Genomic DNA, 24,091 nt, shown 5'->3' with positions numbered 1-24,091 from the left:
CAATAATCAATTCAAATATTTCTTCCATATTTATTTACAGTCAAGATCTATTCTTCAATGCATTTCTCTACATTAGTGTTACAATTTATTTGAACAAAGATTCGATTCATGTCATTTTGTGGTCGCTGATGTGATTCATAGTCGGTTTATTTTGAACAATCCAATTCTCTGACCTAAAATGGATCCAGATCATCTTGATCCAAACTTCCAGCAGTGAGACTCAGACAGAAATTCCTGCTACTGAACAGTGAAGTTTTCCAGATTCTTGGATTTCTTCCAGATCATCAAGTGGAAATGAAATCTGTGTCCAAACAAACAAGTAAACTGGAATGAATGTCAAATCCATTCACATGTTTCCTAAAGTTCAGTCCACTGTTTTTCCACATCCAAAGAATCCAAAGGGAACATTCTTAGAACATTCTAGACACTGGATGGTCACATGACTTTATTGAAATGATTTTATAATGGCAAACTTCATGTCATGGCTAGTACACGGAACGGACCCAGACGCTGGAACCCAGAGGCAGAGACAGGTGAGTGAAAAGTAAAGAATTTATTTTAAGTTCTTGCTGATTCCTGGCGAGGCTGTGGGTAACGTGGCTGCGGCTCTTGATTGTAGTCTCCGGTACCGTACGTGCAGAGTCCCAAGAGCTGGGAGGCCAGACAGAGTTCGTGGCGTGGCTGGAGATCCAGAGGAGCACAGAGACTGTGGCTGACAAACACAGGTGACGTCGACGAGGAGGGTTACGGCAGCTGCTGCTCAAGGAGGTGAGATTCAGGTGACACTCTTGGCATGAGGTGAGGACCTGAAGTGAAGAAAACAGTCAAGGTTAACTTGGGACGAGACAAGGGGGCCAGACGTAGAGAGCTTCAGGAGACTAGGCACCATCAGGGTTAACGAACTGGCGGAGAATGATGAAGCTGGGTCTCCTTAAGTAGCAGGTGTGTGATGAGTAGAGTGGTCACAGCTGAGAGAGATGAGCAGCAGAGCTGGAGGGGGAGGAGTTTGACAGGCCACCATGACACTTCAATTTCATTCAGTTAACAATGTGAATCAGACAGATCACTTTGGTTGGATAAATCAATTCATCGTTTTCAGTACACCCCTAAACTGCATTTACTGCTATTAAAAAACTATAATGTTGATGAAACTTGTTATAGTACCGGCATGAACAAAACTCTATTTTCACCCTTGATCACGCCACCTGTACATTTCTGACTGGAAATGACGGAGAAACAGCAGCTACGCTGAGAATCAGATGCATTTCACATTGAATTTATGGACCATTAGCGGGTCACAGTAATCTGCAAGATAAAAAAAATGTTTTCAGATTTAGGTCCATATGTTTGTGATCACCACTCAAAGGCAAAGATGTGCAGAAATGTTGCAAAGCAACTGTTGCTCTTCCTGAAAGTCTGAAATCCATCACTCCACCAACATCAGAAGAGCTGTCAGACTTTCCCAAGGTTGAACTTCCAGGAATGTCAGAGTGTAATGCTGGGAAAAGATCAACATATCTGCATCTGCAGGCATCAGTTAAAATGGTAATAATAATAACACATTTCAAATGATTGGCTTGTTTCTTAAGGTTGATGTACAAAAAATAGGGACAAAGTTAAAGAAAAAACAGCAGCAGTAAAAATGTACAGTTAAAAATATACAGTTTGAAAGAGGTAAGTACAAAAATACTAAATGTTAAAGTCCACACAGGTGCAATTATGCAGCTGGAAAAAGACTGAACAAATGTGGCTTTCTTGGAAGGGTGGGGAGTGGCTTTTGGGTTTAAGAGAACAGAACTACATCTGAACAATTTCAGTAGACTCTTTGTACCAACAGTTATGTTGTTATAAAGTCTTGTTGCATTTTATCTTGTTTTTTTCAAAAACTAGAACCCAATAAACATTAGTGGAGAAAGTATTGATGTGTAAAACACTACAAACGACACAATTGTGTATCTTTAACATGGTTTCCTACATTAAAGAAATTCCTGACTAACCCTCCTGTGACTCGTGTGACGGCTTGCTCATGCTCTCAGCCGTGTAATTACTTTATAAAAGTGATCCTCCTTGACTCACTTCATTATGCTTTAAAGTTGGAGTTGCAGACTTTGTCTTCTGCTGCTCAAGTTTCACCGTCACAGCAGCCACTTTGTTCTTAGACGCTTCAGCCACGAAATTCTGGGCAGGCTGGAGGGCAACCATTTTAATCACCACTGAGTAAACAAACAGGGACTGTGGAAGAGGCAGTACATGACTTATGTCCAGTGAAAGTGACCACATGTTTCACATAAGTGCAGACGTCTGGATATCTTCATTTGTCAACACTGATTTCAGCCATCCCAACATCATCATGAAAGCAGTGCAGAGAGAGGAAATGAGGCAGTTATCGGAGCGGCACACTGCAGCATTGTGACATTTCGCTCACTGTAGGGGGATTTTGTGCAAAGTTCTTGTACTTAAAGCAAATAGGGGCTATGATCCCAGTGTTTCTGAAATTTAACCATGATGGCTGAGTACCTGACAAAGAGCCATTAGTTAGACCATTCGTTCATCTTTGCTTAGGTTCAAACAGTGAAGAAGCTTTCTTTGCCTCGGTACTCCATCTCTGTAAAACTATTGTTGGGTTACCTTTGCAGCGGGAAAGGAGACAAATGAAGGCCTTAGTCCCAACTGCCCTCATGGGTGGATACAGGCTTTCTGTTGGGAATAATGCTGGACGTGTAGTTGGCCCATGCAGAATTTTAAGATCATAGACAACCCGGTGAGCCAGTAAGGTGACAATGTTTGTGCACACTTTGTTCCTGGTATCCCTCGTGTGTCAGGTTGCAGTAAACCCTAAACAACACATAAGGGTAAGTAAGGGGTAAGTAGGGGAGACACATGTGTTTCATACAATCATTCATTCATCTTCTAAGCTGGGGGTCTTTCAGGGTCACAGGGCTGCTGGAGCCTATCCCGGGCATTTGTGGGCGAAGGCAAGGGACATCCTGGACAGGTCAACAAGTCTGTCGGTCAGTAAGGCAGTAAGGCCAGTGAGCGCACCTTGCTGGACTGGAGTGGTGCATAAAGGGCTTCGTATGACAGCATCACCCGTACGTCATAAGTGCGTGTAACTTACATTATCCTTACAAACATTTCACGATACACTGACCACCTCAAGAGAATGGTGAATACCATTGTCACTCAGCCACTGCCTCCATCAGATCAGTGCGTGGATTCAGAACAACTTTCTCCAGCTAAACTCAAACAAGACCGAAGTTATTATTTTTGGCCCACAGAAACAAAGAGAAAGTGTCAGCAGCTACCTTCATTCTCTGTCTCTTAAACCCTCAAATCAAGTCAGAAATCTAGGGGTAATCATGGACTCTGACCTGAACTTTAACAGCCATTTCAAGTCAGTAACATCAGCGGCATTTTACCATCTGAAAAACATTGCCAAAATCAAAAACATAGTGTCAAAGCCAGACCTGGAGATACTTATTCATGCATTTGTCTCCAGTAGGTTAGACTACTGTAACGGCCTGCTCACCGGCCTGTCCAAACGAGCTGTAAAACAGCTTCAGTACATCCAGAATGCTGCTGCTCGAGTCCTGACCAGAACCAGGAAGTATGATCACATTAGTCCTGTGCTCAGGTCTCTGCACTGGCTCCCTGTACCTCAAAGAATAGACTTCAAAGCAGCTCTGCTTGTGTACAAGTCTCTCCATGGCCGAGCACCAAAGTACATCTCTGACATGTTAGTGCCATATGAACCATCTCGTACTCTGAGGACCTCAGGGGCCGGCCTCCTGTTGGTTCCCAGAGTCAGAACTAAACAAGGGGAATCAGCGTTTCAATATTCTGCAGCTAAAATCTGGAACAGCCTCCCTGAAGTCGTAAGACAGGCCTCTTCTGTGTTCATGTTCAAATCTAGACTTAAAACATTTCTGTTTAGCCGTGTATATGACTGAAAGGTCCTATCTGCACTTTTCTTTCCTTTCCTTCCTTTATTTTTGAATCAATTTTCAATTTTTTCTTTTCTTTTAAAGTAAATTTTACGTTGATTATTTCTATGATGTATTGTGATTTTAATGCATTTTTCTGTTTTGTGAAGCACCTTGAATTACTTTGTGTACGAATTGTGCTGTACAAATAAACTTACCTTGCCTTGCCTTGCCTATTGTCTTGAGGTGGATGCAAGGGAACTGCAAGACACACCATCTTATGATGCAACTGCTTCTCTTTACAACCCTCTACAGGCCCGGATAGCCCAAAAAACCTGCAGCATTAGAACAGGCGTGCATGTGACTAAGGCTAAAACAGTGATTGGTCTGAGTCTGTCTATGTCATCGTTTCTATAGCAACCACTTCCTCCAAATTAAGAGTAAGCTTGTTGGAAGTCACACACCTACCACTTGAAGGGAGGCTAAATGAAATCTGCCAAATGTTTTGAAGGTTGAACGTAAAAATCACGTACTTTCATCAAGCATCAGATTGATCAGTTTATAACTTGAAAAACATGCGCTACAAAAAAATAAGCATGAAACAAAACAGGATTATCAAGAACACGTTATATAAAAATAGCAGAGCAAAAATGGTTATTCTGACCAATAGAATGACTGAGCAACAGCTGTTTATGCCTCTGCAGATATCTATTTAGCTCCTTTGAGCCAGTGGGTACTTCCTGTTTGGAATGTGAGGGAGGAGGGGCCACTCACTCCACTTCTCATATGCAGTCAATGTGTGGAACCAACCTGGTGTGTAAAATGCTTCTGAACCCGTATCTAGGTTTCCACATCTCCGTCTCTGGACATCAGCAGGTCTTTCATATTGTTTCCTCCTGGCTCCTGTCTTTTTTTTTAAAGTTGTGTGCTGAGTCTAAGTTTTTATGACCAGGTTTTCACAACAACTGGACAAAATCCACAGTCAAGGTTTGTTTGTATGTGATTTGGCTTTCCTATTCCTGTTCACACAGGGGTGTAGATGAACTCATTTAAAAAATAAGGAGGGTTTTTGAGACTGGGAGTGTTGTGACTGTAAATATGAGACTTTGAAAGCTTTAATCTTGAACTTTTTTGTGTTTTTTTGATAATCCAGGTGCATGTTATGACAGCTTATCTCTGTGAATGTAAGGTAAATGTTTTTAACCCCTTAAAATGCCTCAGACGGGAATAAAAACATGTGTTTGGGTAATCTTCTGGGAAGATTTAGCAAACGTTCTCTTTTTGCTGTGATGTTACAACTTGATTACTATGGAGACCTCAGTAAAGGCTGAACTCGTCTTCTTCATACCTTGGTAAAGTAAACATGTGAACCATTTTTTGTGCTTGTGGGCTAGCGAGACACCATTTTTTTGCAGTCGTCATGGTAACATTTTGAAAACAATGAGATGATGAGTGCTTGCTGTTAAAGGACTTTGTTGACGTGCTCAGGTAGGATTGGGGTTACAATGACATGAAGAATACTTTGCAATTTCATTACCTCTTTTGCTGTTCTGCATGTTCATTGCAGACACATTCCTACAGCTGTAATGTGATTATATGAACAATATGGTGTCAGGTGCAAATGGCTTTGAGCTGGCCCACAACAATACCAGTAGAATTTTCCACACTTGAGATTTCCTCTGGGACTACCATTCTGTATTGCCCATCTATAAAAAGAAGCAAATTGCCCAGTTGCAAAACCAAACCACCATCTGACAGGGCCTCTGGGCTTCTTCTCATGGCCACTATTAAAGCTGGTCACAGAGTTTTTCTCCAGGGCCTTTCAGTCTGCCTCCACCCAGCCTGGCGGATGCCAGGAACAGACTTCTGCAGCTCTGGCCAGGCCAACGGCTTCAAGAGGTGCACTGGAACAAGGTGCGAGTGTGCACAGAATATTTCCAACTTTTTTTCCACATCTCAGCAGTCTAGGACTCTGTCAGACATGTAATTTGAGCATGAAGGGAGGAAACCCAGCAGAGGAGTTAAGTACTGCTTGCTGATGAGGATGTTGGATGAATGTTGAACAGGTTTCTGCAGATGGAAATACACACTGTGTTTGTGCTACATGTCTTCCAACCCTTACAAGAGCTTTCAGGACCCAAAAATGATCAGCACTGAAAAAAACAAAACATCTGTAACTGAACTCAGCAGCTCGACCCACTAAGGCTGTTCATTGAAGGGAGGGATCGGTTGAAGGGTGTAAGCGATCAGAGAGATCTAACGGAGAAATGTGCCAGGAGCCTGGCTTCACACTGGACGTCACCCCCCAACCCCCACTAAAAGTACTTTCATTAATCAGAAAGACAAAGATTGATAACCTGTTGGCCGAGCTCGAGGGAAATGCTTTTCCAGTTCAGATGCGTTTCCGAATGCGACAAATTAACTCCCTCTATGAACAACTTTGGGATTTTTTTTGCCCACAGTAAATGTTTTTTTTCTCTTTAGAGAAGAAACATAATTTAACATAACGTATTTGCATTTTTGTTTCTGAATTTTCATGTCGGAGTGGTTAAAGTACATCTGGCCCGGATAAATACAGAGGGTTGTCTCAGGAAGGGCATCCGACATAAAATCTTTGCCAAATCAAGCATGCAAATTTGACTTATGATATCCATACCTGATCAGTAGGGGTCCAGCTTAACCACGAACGCCATCGGTGCTGTTCACAACAGTGTGCCAGTGGAATTTGGACTACTGTTGACGAAAGTAGGAAAGGAAGAGGGCGTGTTCATAGGAAGAAAGAGAAGAAGAAAGTCAATGGTGTTGGACTGAGAGTAAATGGCGTATACCTTCCTCAAAGCGCTTTACAGTTACAGTCCCATTCAGACACACATTCACACACTGATGGCAGCTCCGCTGCTGAACACTGGCGCCAAAATATTAATTCATTCATCTTCTTCCCTTTATTCCCTTTCGGGGTCATGGGGCTGCTGGAGCCTATCCTGGCCACTTGTGGGCGAAGGCAGGGGATGCCCTGGACAGGTCGCCAGTCTGTCGCAGGGTAGAGTGTCTGCAATCACACACCCACCCACTCTCACATTCACACCTAGGGACAATTTAGATTAACCAAATAAGAAGGATGTTTTTGGACGGTGGGAGGAAGCTGGAGACACGCATACACGGGGAGAACATGTACACTCCACACAGAAAGGTCCCCGATTGATGTTCTGTTCCAGGTCCCCCAGCCGGGACTTGAACCGGGGGCCTTCTTGCTGTGAGGCAAGAGCGCTAACCACCAAGATTTTTAAAGAAAAATACTCAAATATTTAATTGGACTCAAATATTTATTTAACAATTAATATTTCCTTACGTTTAAATATTTATTTTGAAAAATAATATTTCGGTTATATCTAAATATTTAATTTTGTAGATTAAATGTTTATTGTTATCAAATTAAATTTATAGTTTACAAACTTAACATTTAGTTTGTAAACTAAACAAAAAAAATATTTAACTTTAAATTAAATTATTTGCTTGCTAACTTAATATTTAGTAAGTAAATGTTAAATAAATGAATTAAAAGGTGAAAATATCTATTTGAATAATGAAACCTGTTTTTTCCCTCCTAAAACAGGCTGAATAACCAAAAATATTGAACTATTTATACTAAACATTTAGTTTGGTGCTAGATGCTTGGTTTTGTACTAAATATTTAGCTAACATGCAATTTCCTTGCAGATGAGCGGAAATGGACAACAAAAATAAAAGCTGGATTATGCGCAATCTCTGAATTCTTTCTCAATAGACTCGTCACCCATCATGTCTGTGTGGTCAATGATTCAAGACATGTCCAATCTGCTGGCTGAAAACATTGGATGAGCAGTTTTAGTTTTTAGTTTTGTAAAAAATCTTCTTCTTAGGTCATCGCTACACTTTGGAGGCCACTCGGTACATCCACCTCTGGCAAGGATCAGTTCAGAGATCCAGCTTTATCCTAATATTAACTTTATAAAATTAAATATTTAGTTCACAAACTAAACAGTTAGTTTGTGAACTAAATACATAATTATAAAAAAATAACTTTGAATTAATTATCTAGCTTGCTAACTACATATTTAGTTGGTAAATGCGACACTTATAAGTAAATGATTGAAAAGGTGAAAATATGCATTTGAAAAATGAAACCTGTTTTTTTCTCCTAAAACAGGCTTAATAACCAAAAATATTTCTAATAATATTTGACTGTCTCCCTTTAGAAATGGCACCCCATACTATGTCCACAAATTCAATATGGATTTCTTTGAAACATGGTTTTGCACTTTGCTTTATTCATTCTATGTAAAATCCACCACATTCAACCTCCAAAAAAATAAATGAATTAAAATCAAATGTTTTAAAACTGACCATCAAGGGCAGCAGACTAAAAATTACATCATAAAACCTGACATAAAGATCAAAAAGTGACTTTTATTTTGACGTAATTTCAATTAATTAACACTAATTACACAATGATGCATTAGCTAATTTAGGAAAAACAAAGATGGCAAAACAAATAATAGAATACAAATACATACAAACAAAGATTAACAGAATTATTTTTTTTTATGAAATATTGTTACTGCTTGTCTCCATAAAGTTGGCAATAAGACAAATACAAGTGTTGCTTGATGCAACAATGTTTCCTCTTCAGTTGTTGCTGCTGACAGAAGGTCACCTCTGATTGGCTCTTTGTGAACACACACACACAAACAAAACTTCCCACTTTTATCCTTTAAAGTCGCGCTTATGGTAGCTTCATCATTCTCAATGCTCAGCATAAAGGCTCTGATGCTGAGACTCACTTACTAGCTGAGATAGGGTGTCTTTAATTAGCAGACGCCATGGTAACCGAGGACAAGTGGATTACTTACAATTAGGTGAGACAGTTAGCAGTGCATTGGGTTGTTTTAGATTAGTGAAGAGGTTGCTGCTCTTGTGACTGTCATTGGGTTAACAGACTATGAGACAACAAATTCATTTAAAAAAATCATTAAAAAAATGTAAATGCAACATTTTCTGGGAGTGTGAAATGCCTTTGACCATACTGATGTGATGAGCAGCCATGACACTCCCTGTTCACCTCAGCAGGAGTTTGTGGAACCCACTTTGAGGACCCTTAGGTTTCAGCTCAAGTGCAGCAAAGGCTGATTACTAAAGGGTAGAACATGCAACCATCATGCAACTCTCCACTCACATTTTAATTTGAAAAACTTTATTAATTTGGAGCATATGGTAGATTGCTACCATAACAGAAATGCAGTTGAAATTTGTGGGTTTTGCAGGTGCATGAGGTGTAGATTATAAAGATTTAGCAGACAGGATGTTTGTGAACACTCGTTGAAATTGCTTGACTAATTGCTGTCAGATCACAGCTTTGTCCTATAACATGTTATTTCAAATAAATGTACAAACCTTAGGCCAAAATAACAAAAAAAAAGAAACCAAAATGACCTCAATAAACACAGCAACCTAATAAATACCAAAAAAAATCATCTTTGTGCAATAAAGACGGTGTCGCATCAGAAATGTACTTTTCTTAGAAAGATCTGAAAATGTTCCTAAATCAAAAGAAGAAACATTCTCTAGCCTGATCTTTAAAATTAGCACACTGTCCATGAAAGTCAGGAGCCAAAGACTCGGGTCCATCCAGGACAGCAGCCTCATGCTCCAAAGAGAAGTTTAGTAACAAAAGATGTCTGAGAAGAAAAATATGGGTCTGAGTAGGACTGCTCACGAAGCAAATTTGATCTGCTTTTTGAAGATTGCATTTGCGTAACCCTTGTGCTATCTTAGATGACCACCCCCCCTTCCATTGACGTGTTCTCCCTACCATGACAAAGGTGGATAAAGGTGGAAAGATTTCATGTAATCCATGGACACCAGTGAAGATCACAAATCATTGAAGAAAAAAGGTTCAGAGCACTGTCTAGTGGGTCTAGATGACCCAACTCCCAATGTTAAAGTGCCTAGGATAGCACAACACAGACGTATGTTACGGCTGTGGTCGTATTTGGTTTTATTTTGTTTGTTTGTCCTGTGTTTTATGTATTATTTTTGTATCAGAGTGGGACTTTGTGTTTCTGTGCGTCTTTGTGTATGCTAGTTTGTGATTATTTGCAGATGTGGTTCATGTAGGTGCGGCCTCCAATTGGACAAGCTGGTGGAGGCAGCCTTTCAAAACCACCACATGGACCTCCACACCATGAGAGGGAAGCCTTGCTGCAACAGTCTCTACTGCAGCTTGGCCCTCTATTCCATATTGTTTTTGTCTTCTCCATTTGATTTAGTTTGTGTTGCACTTTGTTTTGTCGTCCTTTGTAGTTCTTCGTAGTTCTTTGTAGTTTATGGTTTTGTGCCCACTCTGTTTAGTCCTTTGGTGTATAGTTATGTTAAGTGAAGCTGTAGGGGTGAACTGCCATTTTGTTTAGTACATGTTTTCTCCTGTTTTTGTTAGGTTAGAGAGGTTAGTGTTTTGTCTTTGCTTTCCCTTTTCTTTCATTTGCAGGTAAGATTACATGTTTCAGTTAGGTGGGGTTCTGTTTGTTATTTTGGCCTGGGTTCACCCTGAAGCCTTTTTGCTTCACTTTTAGTTCTTGTTGGTTGTTTATTTATTTGTAAATAAATTTGTTATATTTTTATGGAGACATTCGTTTGGTGTGTTAATTTCACTTTGGTAGCCAAAAACTTTACTTTTTTATGTTATGCCCCCCTAGGTACCCCTAGACACAAAAGGGGGCGTAACAACGTACAATCATTGGCCACCTTACTGGGACTGGGTTAGACCCTTTTGCCTTCAGAACTGTCTTAATCCTTAGTGGCAGAGATTCAACAAGGTTCTGGAAACATTCCTCTGAAGTTTTCTATATTGACATGAAAGCATCACACAGTTGCTGCAGATTTGTCGGCTGTGCATCCTGTTCTTAGCTGACAGGAAGGGACCCGGTGTGGTCTTCTGCTGCTTTAGTCCTTTTGTCTCAATGTTGGACGTGTTGTGCGTTCAGAGATGCTCTTCTCGGTTGTAACCAGTGGTTCCTTGAGTTCCTGTCGTCTTTGTATCAGCTGGAAGCAGTCTGGCCGCTCTCCTGACCATTCTCTGTAAACCCTATATGGTTGTGGGATGTTTTTCTCGCGGCAGAGGCGGCCACTTTTAGTGTTAAGTCAATGGAAGATGCAATCTGAGGAGGTGGAATTGAGTGGCGGGTGCAGTTTGATTGACAGCTACTTACGGGAGAAATACTCAGAAATGCACAAATTAAATGAATTGTTATTACATTAGTTCTCTTTCATAAGAAAAATGCCAAAAGTACATTTCAAAAACACAAAAAATAGGATTTTCATCGGAGGGGGGCTTTAAGCATATATTACTGATGTTGTTTTGTTGGTTTTGTGACATTTTCTAAATCTCTTCTGCTTGGCAAACCAAGCTCCTAATAAAATCTTATTCTTTAAAAAACACTGTTGTATATTTACAAGTAACATTAAAATTACACACCAGCTCAGTCTCACCCAGATTTGTTCCTGCTGGAGGGATGAAAACATGGGATCAGACCTCAGGGTGGACAAAGAAAAGAAGGGAAGTTGGGAATGAAGAGACAAAAAGCTTAAATTGACACAAAAAGTGTGTATTATTTAAATATAAATAGTTATGAAAGGAAACTACTATAATGCAGAATTTATGTCAATTGTCTCAACAGTGAATATAGGAAACTTTAATTTTAAAAACCTATTTATATTATATTATATTATTATTTTATATTAAAAGTGTCATTTTTAAAAGAAGAAAGAACTTGTTTGATTTCTGTCTTACTATATGTGTTTCATTTGCTTTGTAAAAACAACCTTTATTGATTTCCAGGGCAATACAATAAACACTCTTAAAAAAAAATCCAATGTAATTATTTTTAACCTTATAGTTGACACAAACTTTTCTTTTTAAATGTATCAACGCTTTATTCCAATTAAACTGTTTATTTATGTTACGTTACTGTCAAGGAGGTTTTATGTTGAGTGCTTCTTGATATTAAAGATGAGTTGAAATGATCTCCTGGGAATAGCTGTCATGACATTCACTGCATTTCACAGAAACCATTTTAAGAGACATAAATCTTTCATAATTTAATTGTGTCCATTAACATAAAAAAAGATCAATCCTGGTCTTATTCTGTCTAAATAGGTACATTCCTTATAGTTGTATTCCTATTATTTCAAATCAGAGCTAGAAGTTGAAACACTAAAAAGCAGAAAAATTTGGAAAAGATCCATCAGAGCCACCAAGTTCCACTAAGAAAAATACAATATTTATGCTTTTATTTATTTAGAGACTGCAGCTTTCCATTAATTCCAATCATTGAATTATAACAGTGTATGCTTATTTAAAATAAAATAAAACATCTTTTGACAGCAGCACAAACTGTGCATTCATCGTTTTTTCTCTTCTTAGTTTTGAATCCAATATTAGCTTTGGATCCAATCTTTAAAAAAAAACATTTCTATTTTTAAATCATTCATAGAATTATGCAACTATGAACTTAAACAGCAACTAGACACTGTTGTGTAGCAGAAGAGAAAACGATGTGCTTTAATCTGATTCTAACAGTAGACTAAACCTTTCACCATCATGCTCTTTGCTCACCTGGTATGCAGTTTGGGGGGTGGCTCCACAATGTGCAAACAAACATCACTCATTGGAATGGTATCAGATCCTTAAAAAATATGGTATAACTTAATAAACGGAGACAAATTAAACTACATTGTCATTATTTAAATTCTTAGCTCTTATCTGTAAAGTCAGAGAGGCATGATGGGAAGAAAGGAGGCGCATGAGCTTCAGGTTGTAGACACCAGTTCCAGGTGAAAGTGTCGGGAGGGAAATATAGTGTTTGTAACATGTTCCCCTACCCCTAAGGGGTCATTGCTGGAAATAAGACAATTTCATTAGTATAATTTTGACTTAAGAATTGCACTTTTCTTTCAAGTGATTTAGTTCCTTCCTTGTTTTTGTGCAAAAGGAAGTTGTTTTTTTAGGGTCCACCAGTAACACTGTTGATGTTGCTTAACTATTTCATTTTCTTTTAACGCCCCGTGTTGTCAGATGAGCAGAACACCTGCAGGACTTTGGCAAATGTCATTATTTGGGTTTGAATGGGAAGGCGAACACAAGGGTGCAGAATTCAGATTCCGCGGATTTGAACATGACCTTGCATCTTCTTTTAGATTCAGAATGTTTGTGCCACTGAACTTGTTTCTCTGTGAGCCAAAGCAGCTGGGTGAAGGGAAGGCTCATAAATATTCAAATCTGAAATCAGTGCAGAATCTGACATCCTGTTTCTAGTGACAGCCCCACTGTGCAGATGTTTACAACGAAGCAGCATTCACGTGGATTCATTCCAGCAGTCGTTAAGAATCTCCGATCTCTGCATGGACGTGAATCGCAGAGGATTAGATGCAGTTTGCAGAACAAACAGGCCAAACAAACACATAAAAATGTAAATAAACCTTGAAGCGAATCCTTGTCTGCCTCCTTCTATTTTTATGTACACTCTTTATTAATCAATATTTGTAGGCCATAATTAACAGCTGCTGTGCTTGTTGGGAAATCGCGGAGAAGAATAAGTGAGGTGGAAAATGCCAGATGAGTTAAGAAATAATGAACCCATGCTTTAATTTCTAAGTGATAAGACAAGTCATCTGCAAAGTAGTAAATTAACTTTAAACTTCTTTGAGGATCCCTGGTGGGTCCATCTTTGTGTGATGCAGCAGAGCAGTAATGAATCAGTTCCTGTTGTGTGAACGGTCCGGCTCAGTGGGACTTCCCCTTACATTAGGTCACCTTCAGCACATAAAAAAACACCATTGAAAGTCTCTCCATCAAAAATGAGGCTGAAACATTAAAGAAAGCGGCACTGAGAGAGAATGGAAATCATTCCCCTCACCTGACACGTCTCAACTTTTGAATTTCACCTCATTGTACTTTGAAATTTCTCCTTTTAGTCTCTCTCTGCTCCACAATTACCTAAATAGAGTTTCCCACCATTGTCCCATCCTTCTCTGCAGCTAATCCAGACCATTCCTAACCCTTGTGCTATCCTAGGCACTTGGGTCATCTAGACCCACTAGACAGTGCTCTGAACCTTTTTTCTTCAATGATTTGTGATCTTCACTGGTGTCCATGGATTACATGAAATCTTTCCACCTTTATCCACCTTTGTCATGGTAGGGAGAACATGTCAAAGTAAGGGTGGGGTCATCTAAGATAGCACAAGGGTTAAATGAACGGGTTAAATTGTTGGTTTGGGTGGAGTTGCCTTCAGTAATTTGGACTTCCATCTTTGTTGTTTCTTGAAAAGGAAACCCTGCAGGAGGGGTTGCTGCAGAGAGAACCTCACTGAAATGATCTGACTTTACTCAAAGTGTTGAATGGAAAAGATCAAAGCTGCCCATAAAAATCTATCTGTTGTAAGTAATATTTTACTTCTGGCAGAGAAAAAAAAGAAACAATCTTTTGGGACTAATTATGATGGCTTCTGAGCTCGCCTTGCTGTGTGTTTGTAAAGATCCCCCAACTCTGACAAGCAAGAAACACTTTGCAGGAACAAAAATCACATCATTGCACAGTTTGGAATCTAGTTTAAGAGCTTTAACTAAATAGCTTTTTACTGTGTAAAAATGCCAGCAGACATGCTTAATGAAACCTCAAGCTATATTTTTATGTTCATGCGTAAGATGTTCACTTTTATATTCAACTAAGTCTTGTGTTAAGATGTAATTTTCATAAGAAATATCTACACCTGGAAGTGCTTTAAGTTAGCCTTGAAACAAATAGCAGGTCAAATATTTCAGCATGTTTTGTTTTCCCTTTAGCTGTGAGGCATTGATGATGCTGATTACAGGTTTGACTGTGAGGGTCTCAATCCCAACCTATCTAGATTAATGTATAGTTTCCTTCATTTGCAGAAGTGACCACAGAAAGCCATGTGTAAAATCCTTCTTTGTTAGTTTTATACTTTCAAACTGAACTCATTGTTGTTCGTGTTCTTCTGCGTCCATCATTAACCCGCCAGAGTAAAAAAACCACAAGAAAATCAAGTCAATACCTTGAAAGTTATCGATGTGTTGATTGGCCAATCCTCCTCGTGACCTTTCCTCCCCTGCGCTGCCATTGAAGGAAGCGTCCGCCCATCTCATTGACTGACAGCAGCGGCCTCTCAGGCTCCTCCCCCCGGCAGCAGACGCTATTTGAGTGGGCAGCAGCGAATTGTTGTACAGAGATCCGTGTCAGTGTCGTCAATGGGAAGCGCGCAGGCGGCGGCAAAGCGACTCTCCGTCTAGATCAAGTCCGCGGCTGCACCATGCTCTCCCGGTCCATCCCGTGTCTCTGGATTACTGTTTGCCTGCGCTTGAGCTGCCACGTGAGCGGCGGGGACGCACAGAATACTAAGGAAGGTGAGTTCGGAAAGTTTGGACTCTTGTCCCGTCCTCCTTGGAGCATCCGAGCCCGGCGGGACAGGTTCTGACCTTTTCACGGATTCCCTTAGTGTCTTCAATTTAACGACACGGAGCGCCGTCTGTCTGCTCCGGGTCGTTTTTACGCGCAACGCTGCGCCAGCTGCGGTTTGACTTTCCCCAGTCGGCTGCGGACAGTCAGTCTCACTCTGCTGGGTCCTGTGGAAAAAAGCATCCATCACCACCACGAGGAGAACACGCGCGGATCGATGCGCCGGCTGCTGGAAGGAAGCGAGCGCGCCGGTGCCGGTGGCGCCGTCAGCGCGCAGCTCCAGTCCAGCGGCTCTCCTCCTCCTCCTCCGTTTTCCACTTTACGGAGCCGTAAATTGTCGCTGACACTCAACTAAATCCGAAACCAGAGAAATATCTCTGTTGCAGAACCAGGCTGGTACCCTTAATGACCTGGTTAAATTAAGAGACATCATAGAGACAGAAGAAGTCAGAGCAAACAGTGCGCCGCAGCCAGATGATGATTGGAAATCTCGTCTGAATGCGGGCTTCACGGAGCAGATGAGGAGGAAATAAAATCTCTAAATATATATATATATATATATATAAATATATTTGATCCTGGCGGGTCTGCTTTTCTCATCGTGGTGATGAAAACCCATAGAAGAAATGTGGAAATAAAGTTCATTTAATGTGTCGCCGTGGCGGCGCTTTGCGCGCTCCGCATTCAAGACGAGAGAAGCCGCATCGGAGCTGGGATCCGAGCCGCGCGTTGCAGGTGGTTCAAACCAAGATCCAGCAGAAATCCCCCCCGGCAGGAGCGCGTAAAGGAAGCGCTCCGTCTGTTTGGATGAGCGGAGTCTCTTCGACGTGAACTAAACTCTCTAAAATCGAGTTTTTGTCGAGTCCCATTAGAAATGAGCCATGCTATTCTCGTTCATTCTTCTGCACATTAATCCTGTCTTAATTGCGTCTTTTCGGTGTTGGGAATGCAGAAAGTTGCCCTTCTGACGCGACTCGTCCGCCGCACAATCTTTTAATGCGCGTTTCTGCTGCGCAGAGAAATTGGGTCACGGGTGTGCGCGTTTCAGATGGGCTGCGCGGACGCGGGGCCCGCCGAGGCCGCGGGTGTCCCGGTGAGATTTAACCACCTGTCTTTTGGTTTCCCGTCCCCAGTGATTCTGCTGGACTCGAAGGCGCAGCAGACGGAACTGGAATGGATCTCCTATCCTCCGAACGGCGTAAGTGAAGTCAGCAGAGACTCTGCATTTCACCTGCATGATGCGGATGTTCACATCTGTGAGAGGAGTCAGTGAGAAGACGTTTACAGGGACACAAAAACACAACAAGGTCTGCCCAGAACTGAGGCAGAGTCCGTTAGCATTCAGAGCGCAAAGGCCCCGAGCAGAGCGCCTGTTCCAGTCTGATTAAAACAAGCCGGGAGAAAGTTTGTGAATAAATGATGTGGGCACAAGCTGATAACCAATCTCCCTCAAAGATGAAACAAATGTAGCTTCCTGATCCCTCCTGTCTGCTGAAAACGGCTGTTTCAGCTGCTTTTGTCAGTTTTCTTCCTCTGCCTCTGATGTTTCTCTTTCCTCTTCTTGTTTGTGAATTTCAAATCTATTTCACAACTGCTTCTTTCAGTGGGAAGAGATCAGCGGCTTGGATGAGAACTACACTCCCATCCGCACCTACCAGGTTTGCCAGGTCATGGAGCCCAATCAGAACAACTGGCTGCGGACTAACTGGATCGAGAAGGGGGATGCCCAGAGGATTTTTGTGGAACTCAAATTCACCTTGAGGGATTGTAACAGCTTGCCCGGGGTGGTGGGCACCTGCAAGGAGACGTTCAACCTGTATTACCAGGAGACAGATTCTGAGGTGGGCAGGGGCTTGAGGGAGAACCAGTACGTGAAAATTGACACAATCGCAGCGGACGAAAGCTTCACCCAGGGCGACCTTGGGGAGAGGAAGATGAAACTGAACACAGAGCTGCGGATCATCGGCCCTCTGTCCAAAAGGGGCTTCTACCTGGCCTTCCAGGACGTGGGGGCGTGCATTGCCCTGGTGTCGGTCAAGGTCTACTACAAGAAGTGTTGGTCAATCATCGAAAACCTGGCCACCTTCCCAGACACAGTGACGGGATCGGAGTTCTCCTCCCTGGTGGAGGTGGAGGGAATGTGTGTGAACGACGCTGAGGAGGAGGCCGACAACTCTCCCAAGATGCACTGCAGTGCCGAGGGGGAGTGGCTTGTGCCCATTGGGAAATGTATTTGCAAAGCTGGATTTCATCAAAAAGGAGACGCATGTGAACGTGAGTGCCTCTCCTCTCACCTTTCAAACACCTTTATCATAAATTTACATTTACTCTGCTTTTAAACTGATCAGGAAGATGCAAATAAATAAATATTGCAAATAAAAGATAAAATGGCTTGGACAGCAGTAAAAAATAAAAAATCGAGGGCTGGCATCTTCAGGATAGTAATTGGATTCCTTGTTAATTGATTGTGAGGCTCTTAGTTTCTCTGCATGATTCTGTTGACACTGGGATTAGTTCACTCCTCACTCCCTCACTAGCCTGGAGCTGAGAATACCAATGGCAGAACTCCCAGGTCTGGGAGAAGCCTCTTGTCTTCAATGTCTTCCTTATGGAGCCAAATGACCAAAAAGAGACTCGACAATATACTCCTACAAATTTATTACAATGGAGAACAAAAAGATATGCTTTTTTTAATCTATTGTATTACATTGACAAATTAATCTCTATGAAACATTTAGAAAGCATCCTTTCTGCTACTGACCAGGGATTTTTAGATGCCAAATTTACCATATTGACTATTTTTGCATTTTTTTTTATCAAACATGTCTGGTACATCACTTGGCATGATGTTGCCATGGCAACATTATGTGCACCCAAGAGATGTGACCCATGTAAGGTGTAAGATTTTAAATGGAAGTAGATGCGCAGCATTGCTTCAGATGTTTCTTCCAAGCAGAGTTCTTTTTGCCTTAATTCCATAGTTTCGAGTAAAGGTGGCAACACTCATGGTGGCTCCATTAAAATCCTTTTTTCCTCCTCTTATTTTCCAAACATTTGTGTAATATTTAACTAATTGGATAAGAAAAAAAAAACATAACTTATAGTAACTAAGACATTTAGGACATTAGTATTGGCGGTTGTCATGGACCACAACTGAACTTTGCAGGATGCATCATCACGCAAATTGAGGTTTCAGTTTTTTTTAAATGGAATTGAAATTAGGCTACATTTGCAATGCTGGCATGTTTTCAGCAATTTTGCCACGTTACAGATTTTAATCAATTTTAATGGCACTGCTTTGTACATTTATTTTAAAGAGGTATTTTACTGCAAAGTTCCATCAAGTGTTCAGATAAACATTGTAGCCTCCCTGATGATGATTTCCACTTATTTTGACTGAAAGGGCTGCCATCCTCATTTGAATTGTAGTTGGAGATAAAATTCAAGATCTGTAAAGCTCCAGAGTTGTTCAGTTATTGTGGCAACACTTCAGAGTGACATTTTGAGGTTTGGCTAGACCTTATATTTTTTACGGACATCCATTTTTATTTTAAAGTGAAAATAGAGAAACATTAGCATTGAAAGTGATCCTAATGATGGGGTGACTACATACGTGGGATCATTTTCCTTCTCCTGTGGATCATTTTCAGTCGCCGTCTGACTTGAAGCGTAGAAATCAGCTTGGATTAGGAAGATGGGGGGGTCCAGCTCCCAGAAGTGGTTCATCAACTGAGCCTTTTTTCCCCCCTTTTGTTCAAACTTCAATCTAAGCAGCTTCTAAAGAGCAGCAGTTTGTAATAAGTGGAGGGAATGCACCTAAGAGCAAATTGGCGTCGCAGGCAGACAAGCTTTTATGGCGTGCTGTCATCCATTAGGGACCCCTCTGAGGGAGGAGTGTTAATGAAATATATTAGGCCATGTAATTTAGAGCAACACCGCATGCCTCCAGTTGTGTGCCTCTAATGTTAGCAGGCTATCAGTGGTTCAGCCCCACGGAGCTCCGTCTTATTGTCCTTGTTGTTTTAATATGCATAAGATCCAGTTGTTCCGATCCATTTGAAGCAGAGACGTACTGTTTATTTCTACAGGAACAACGTAGACGTTTCTCCTGCCACCTTTTCTTATTGTGAGGTGCTGCGGGGCCCTCAGAGCAGACGTGGCACATCTCTGTGAATTAATCGGTCTGAGGGTCAACTTAAACAAGTCGCCGTGGATAAGGGCTGCGGCTCATCCAGTCTACTTTGGGATTGTTAAAAACTTAGGAAGGAAGCTGCTTTATGTGTCCGTGGATCACATTCCAGTCTTGACACTGCACCTTTATGAGCTTTATCTCCGCTGAGGCATGAGCAGCTTTGGTATTAAGGGAAACTTCATCTAAATAAAATGAGAATCACAATGCAGCATCAGCACTTCCTCCAGCGGCTCCACTGCCACCAAATTGTCCATTCAGTAGTTTTCCGTAGAAGAGTTTCAAAGCTCTTCCAAGTGTTTGTCAAAGCTGGACAGCAGCTTGTCTCTCTGGATGTAAAACAAGAGGCTGTCGAAGTGATGGGGGAGTCCATCATCTTTAGGTTGAGGAGATTTTCTGTGATGATAGCTCACTGCACACACTGCACCTTCTGCAGACTTTCCAATACAACAAGACTGCGTTTATGGGTGTTGTGTAAAAGACGGGAGCAGAAAGGATGCGTGCACAAAAGGCTGCTCCAAAGCGAGATGAGAGCACACTGTAGACAGCCTCTCCTCTGAAGCGTTCGTTCAGGCGGCTGCTCTCATTTGTTCTCTGCCAGGAGTTGTGAATAGGTCTGTACTTGTACACTCGTTCAGAGGGAACAACAGTTTGTCCTGCAGAACCCAACGTTTGTCGGTCCAGATCAGAGAAGTGCTTACATCAGGGGCTTACAGTTCCCAACCAGTGCGACCGGAATGCTGAATTTCTGCCACGTTCGATTGTGCATGTCTTCTAAACACCCCTCTTCGCTCTGTTTAATGCTGGCCTTTGTAAATTCTGCGTTTAGCTCTCTTCAACTTCATTTCGATGCAGCGTTTGCAACACTTTCTGCGAGTCGTTAGTAGCTTTAATCTCACCAGCTGTTGTTTAGACATCCAGCTCCAGAATGTGTAAAACCCTGTTTGCATCTGATGCTCACTGAGAATTCTCAAACAAAAAAATCTTGTTTGAAAATATGAAACACTGACAGGCGGTCTAATCACATTAACCAGATCTCATGTTGAAGAGAATGACGGTAGTGACAGTTCTTTATATGCAAATGCTGAAAGTAAATCTTTGCTTCTGCATTTGGGATAAATCTGCTTTTTCACCATCATGGATCATTTGTACACCTCAGTGTGTTCCTCTGCTCTTTGTGTCACCATAAACATGCGGGGGGGGGGGGGGGGGGGGGGTATGGACTTCTAAACAGGTTTCATCTTCCTTTTGGCTCCTTTGCGTTAGGAACTAGTCCATTGAGGGTATTACTTGAACTTTCTTAGATCATCACTATGTCATGTTTTAGGTTTTAAATTGTATTGTCTTTGCTGTTACTGAATTGTATTCTGATATACATCCACCTTGGAAGGTAGTACAATAAAAACATAGCCATATATTGCGTATATATAGATAGATAGATAGATAGATAGATAGATAGATAGATAGATATCGTCTATGGCTTGCCTCTACTACTGCTTCCACACTTGGCCGTGGACATCGTCTCCACCTCGTCTCGCGCTCCCAGCCTTCCCCCCACTCGATCTGGATGAAGCTCATCTGCTGGTCTATCTAAATATGTAGTTGTAGAGTTAGATAGGTGAATTCTTCTCTGAGAGTTCTGGTACACCGCCTGTCCGTCCTGGGGGAGGATCCCTCCTTCATGTGGGCACCCCTGAGGTTTCTTCTTTTTTTCCGAAATCCGTTTTTTCCTTACCGAGAAGGAGGGTCTAAGGGCAGGGATAGTCTGTTCAGCTAAAGTTTCTCCTTTTGAATTCTCTGCATTTATGATCCTTTTGACTGTATGTTTACTTTACAATTACCGGTACGAAGCCCACTGAGACGATTGTTGTTGTGAATTTGGGCTATACAAATAAAATTGAATTGAATGAAATATTGTAACTTTGGAGAAAACCTTTTGCCTTAAATATCAATATTTCAACCAATAAACTTTAAACAAATCAGAAATGATTTAGCTTCCGGAGCCGGTTTAGCTCGTGCTGGTTTGCGGCGCCTTCCGTCCGTGAAACCAGGGTTCGACTCCGGGCTGCTCCCTGTTCCCTTCTCCACCCCTGTGCCGGTTCCAAGCCCGGTTTGAGAAGGTTGCGTCAGGAAGGGCATCCGGCGTAAAACATTGCCAAGTTTACCATGCAACTTGTTCGCTGTGGCGACCCCTGATGGGAGAAGCCGAAAGAGGAAGAGAAATGATTTAGCTTCCATGAAAATCCAGCTTGGCGATGGTTTAGCCAATATCGTTGGCCTTGTGCCACAAACCATATCCTTATATACGGCGTGGTTGTAACTTTTGGCCTTGAGATGAGCTGGATGATGCCTTTCAAAGGTTTAAAGATGAACCAGCAGCACCATCTGAGGAAACGGGATTTCTGAAAGAACAAATCCGGCTGATGGGACATTGCCATTATATCCAGTCAATGAACTGTTCCAGGAAACTTCAGTGCAGACTCTCAGTTGTCGTGTTTCTTTTTTCCAGAGACATAAAATGATCAGTGATGGTTTAGTCCTGACCTGCAGCCGCTTGTGTGCGTTCTCTGCTGCTCCGCAATGAGGCGTCACTCATGTCATCTGAGAAGCCTCCTGTGTGGAAGCGAAGGCCTTCTCCAAACCTTGTTGTGATCCACTCATTCATCACAGTCAGCAAAGAGGGACCCCTTGTCTTTCACTCCTGCCCCCCCCCCCCCCACCGTCTTTAACTCTTTGTGAGGCTGTAAATGTCACTCTTCCTCTGTGCCCGCTGTGTTCGTTTGGGGGTCTCGGTGTTGAAAAAGGCCGGTTGAAGTGTCCCTGCCGCCTGCAAGGCCTTCATTCTGCAAAGTGCTGTGAAAATAGCCCCCATTCATGCGCTGGTTCTGTTCAGTGCTGGGTGCTGGTTGCATTGGAGTCGTTTGGAGACAGCGGGCCCTTGTAGGAGACACTGGTTTCTTTGTTTGGCTCAATGCTGAGAATGTAAGTTGTCCAATTCAGACACATCACAGGATTATGGCACTAAGTAACCAGTGCCTGAGAAATGATTAACTGTTGACCCTCGGCCTGCGAGGGCGAAGCCTCAGACTGGAGGGAAACAGATAAACTCGTCTGTATCTCGCAGCTACGGGTGCATGCTAACAAGAGAATTAATGAGAGAATCCAGCGTCCTGTAGAATCTGGCATCATCCATCTTCACTGTCAGGGAGTCGGACAGAAGTTAGTTGGAGACTGATTGATGATGGAGCCCCCTGAGGGGAAGGCCTGAACGCCACAGCCAACGTGCACAGAGGCAGCCCGAGTGTCCAGGCCCATTTCCAGGTCTGTAGAGGAAGCTGTGTTTAGCATTTTAAATGAAGAGTCAGGAGGTCTTCAAACATCCTGATGTTCCTCTGATTGATAAGGTGGGAATTTAATCCCCCAAATGGCTGCCTTTACAACTCCTCCAGAGCTTAATTATGCAAATGACAGGTGTGTGCCGAATCCATGGGAGACCCAAATGAATCTAAATCACTCAAGATTGAAATAAACTGGTGATGGATGGGATCTCATCGCGGCGCTTCCGGCGTCGGCTTCACGTGAATGGCAGCATTCTTCTGCAGCTCAGGGCATTTTCCTCAGCCTGGCAGGTAGCAGTCAGACACACAGATGTGCTATTTTCTTTGCCACCAGTGCTGCTGGCAGCCTCTTACGACTGATTACTTAAAAGAGACCTGACACTATACCCGCTGCAGAGCAATCACCATTCGTCAAGGAAAATACTAACTGTCCACAGAAGTGTAAAGATTTAGTACTTTGACCATTTTGCAAATTGGAATTTGTTTGTTTTTGGAATGTCGGCCAGAACAAGTAGGAGAGCTTGAAACAGTAGATATCTTCATTCCATAATCTATTTCTATATAATTATATATCTGAGACAATAATAACAAGATAAACTGTATTTGTTGCTCTAATTTGGGTTTTTATTTAAAAAAAAAAGCACAAAAAAAAACATTTTACAAAAGCAAAACAGACTTTGTTTCGAAATTTACGATTGGGAAACAATGAAAAAACCGTACTGTCTTTATAATTGTCCTCCATCATCAGCAAAATACCCCAAAAACATGGTAAAAACACCCAAAATAGCATTTTCTTTGAGTCTTTCCTGAGCTTTTACAAAGAGAGAAGAAATGCTATTAGGAGCTTAAACTGTAATTATGCGTTAAATGACTTCACTTCATTCTAATGGGCCTTTGCATTAAAATGTGCAGTTGTAAATATTTGTGGTAGCATTTGTATTATTTCAAAGGTATTATTCCGGTTTTTAGGCGGTAAGAAAAGATCCTCATCTAATATATCAACAGATCTGTGGTTTGAAGGTCATCTCGTGCTCTCCTGTTACCTTTGGAGGACTTTTATGAGCAAAACAACACAAAAAAAAGACCCTAATGGACTTTTAGAAAAGAGCAGGCACACAAAAACAATGAA

The 24,091-nt window shown here is 41.7% G+C and overlaps 1 protein-coding gene and 1 long non-coding RNA gene across 5 annotated transcripts in view; one reads left to right on the top strand and one right to left on the bottom strand.

The window, feature by feature from the left end:
- Positions 1-534: 534 nt before the first annotated feature.
- LOC110017760 lies at positions 535-15,191 on the bottom strand. The gene is made up of 3 exons (XR_002293259.1): positions 15,035-15,191; positions 6,580-6,656; positions 535-806 (listed from the first exon to the last, which is right to left on the bottom strand). It is a non-coding gene; the product is annotated as an uncharacterized LOC110017760 (long non-coding RNA).
- Positions 15,146-24,091, top strand: part of epha7 (EPH receptor A7) — a 99,302-nt gene continuing 90,356 nt past the window's right edge. For 3 of the 4 annotated variants that reach the window (XM_023952732.1, XM_023952730.1, XM_023952729.1), the window contains exons 1-3: positions 15,146-15,383; positions 16,569-16,633; positions 17,040-17,709. In XM_023952732.1, coding sequence (XP_023808500.1) covers positions 15,290-15,383; positions 16,569-16,633; positions 17,040-17,709 — 829 coding nt within the window. In that variant the 5' untranslated portion in view covers positions 15,146-15,289. The remainder of the gene's footprint in view (positions 15,384-16,568; positions 16,634-17,039; positions 17,710-24,091) is intronic. The other variant, XM_023952731.1, reaches the window with a different exon arrangement.

This window comes from Oryzias latipes, chromosome 24, assembly GCF_002234675.1.
Source record: "Oryzias latipes chromosome 24, ASM223467v1".
Lineage (NCBI taxonomy): Eukaryota > Metazoa > Chordata > Actinopteri > Beloniformes > Adrianichthyidae > Oryzias > Oryzias latipes.
This window is presented reverse-complemented; position numbering and strand designations above follow the sequence as displayed.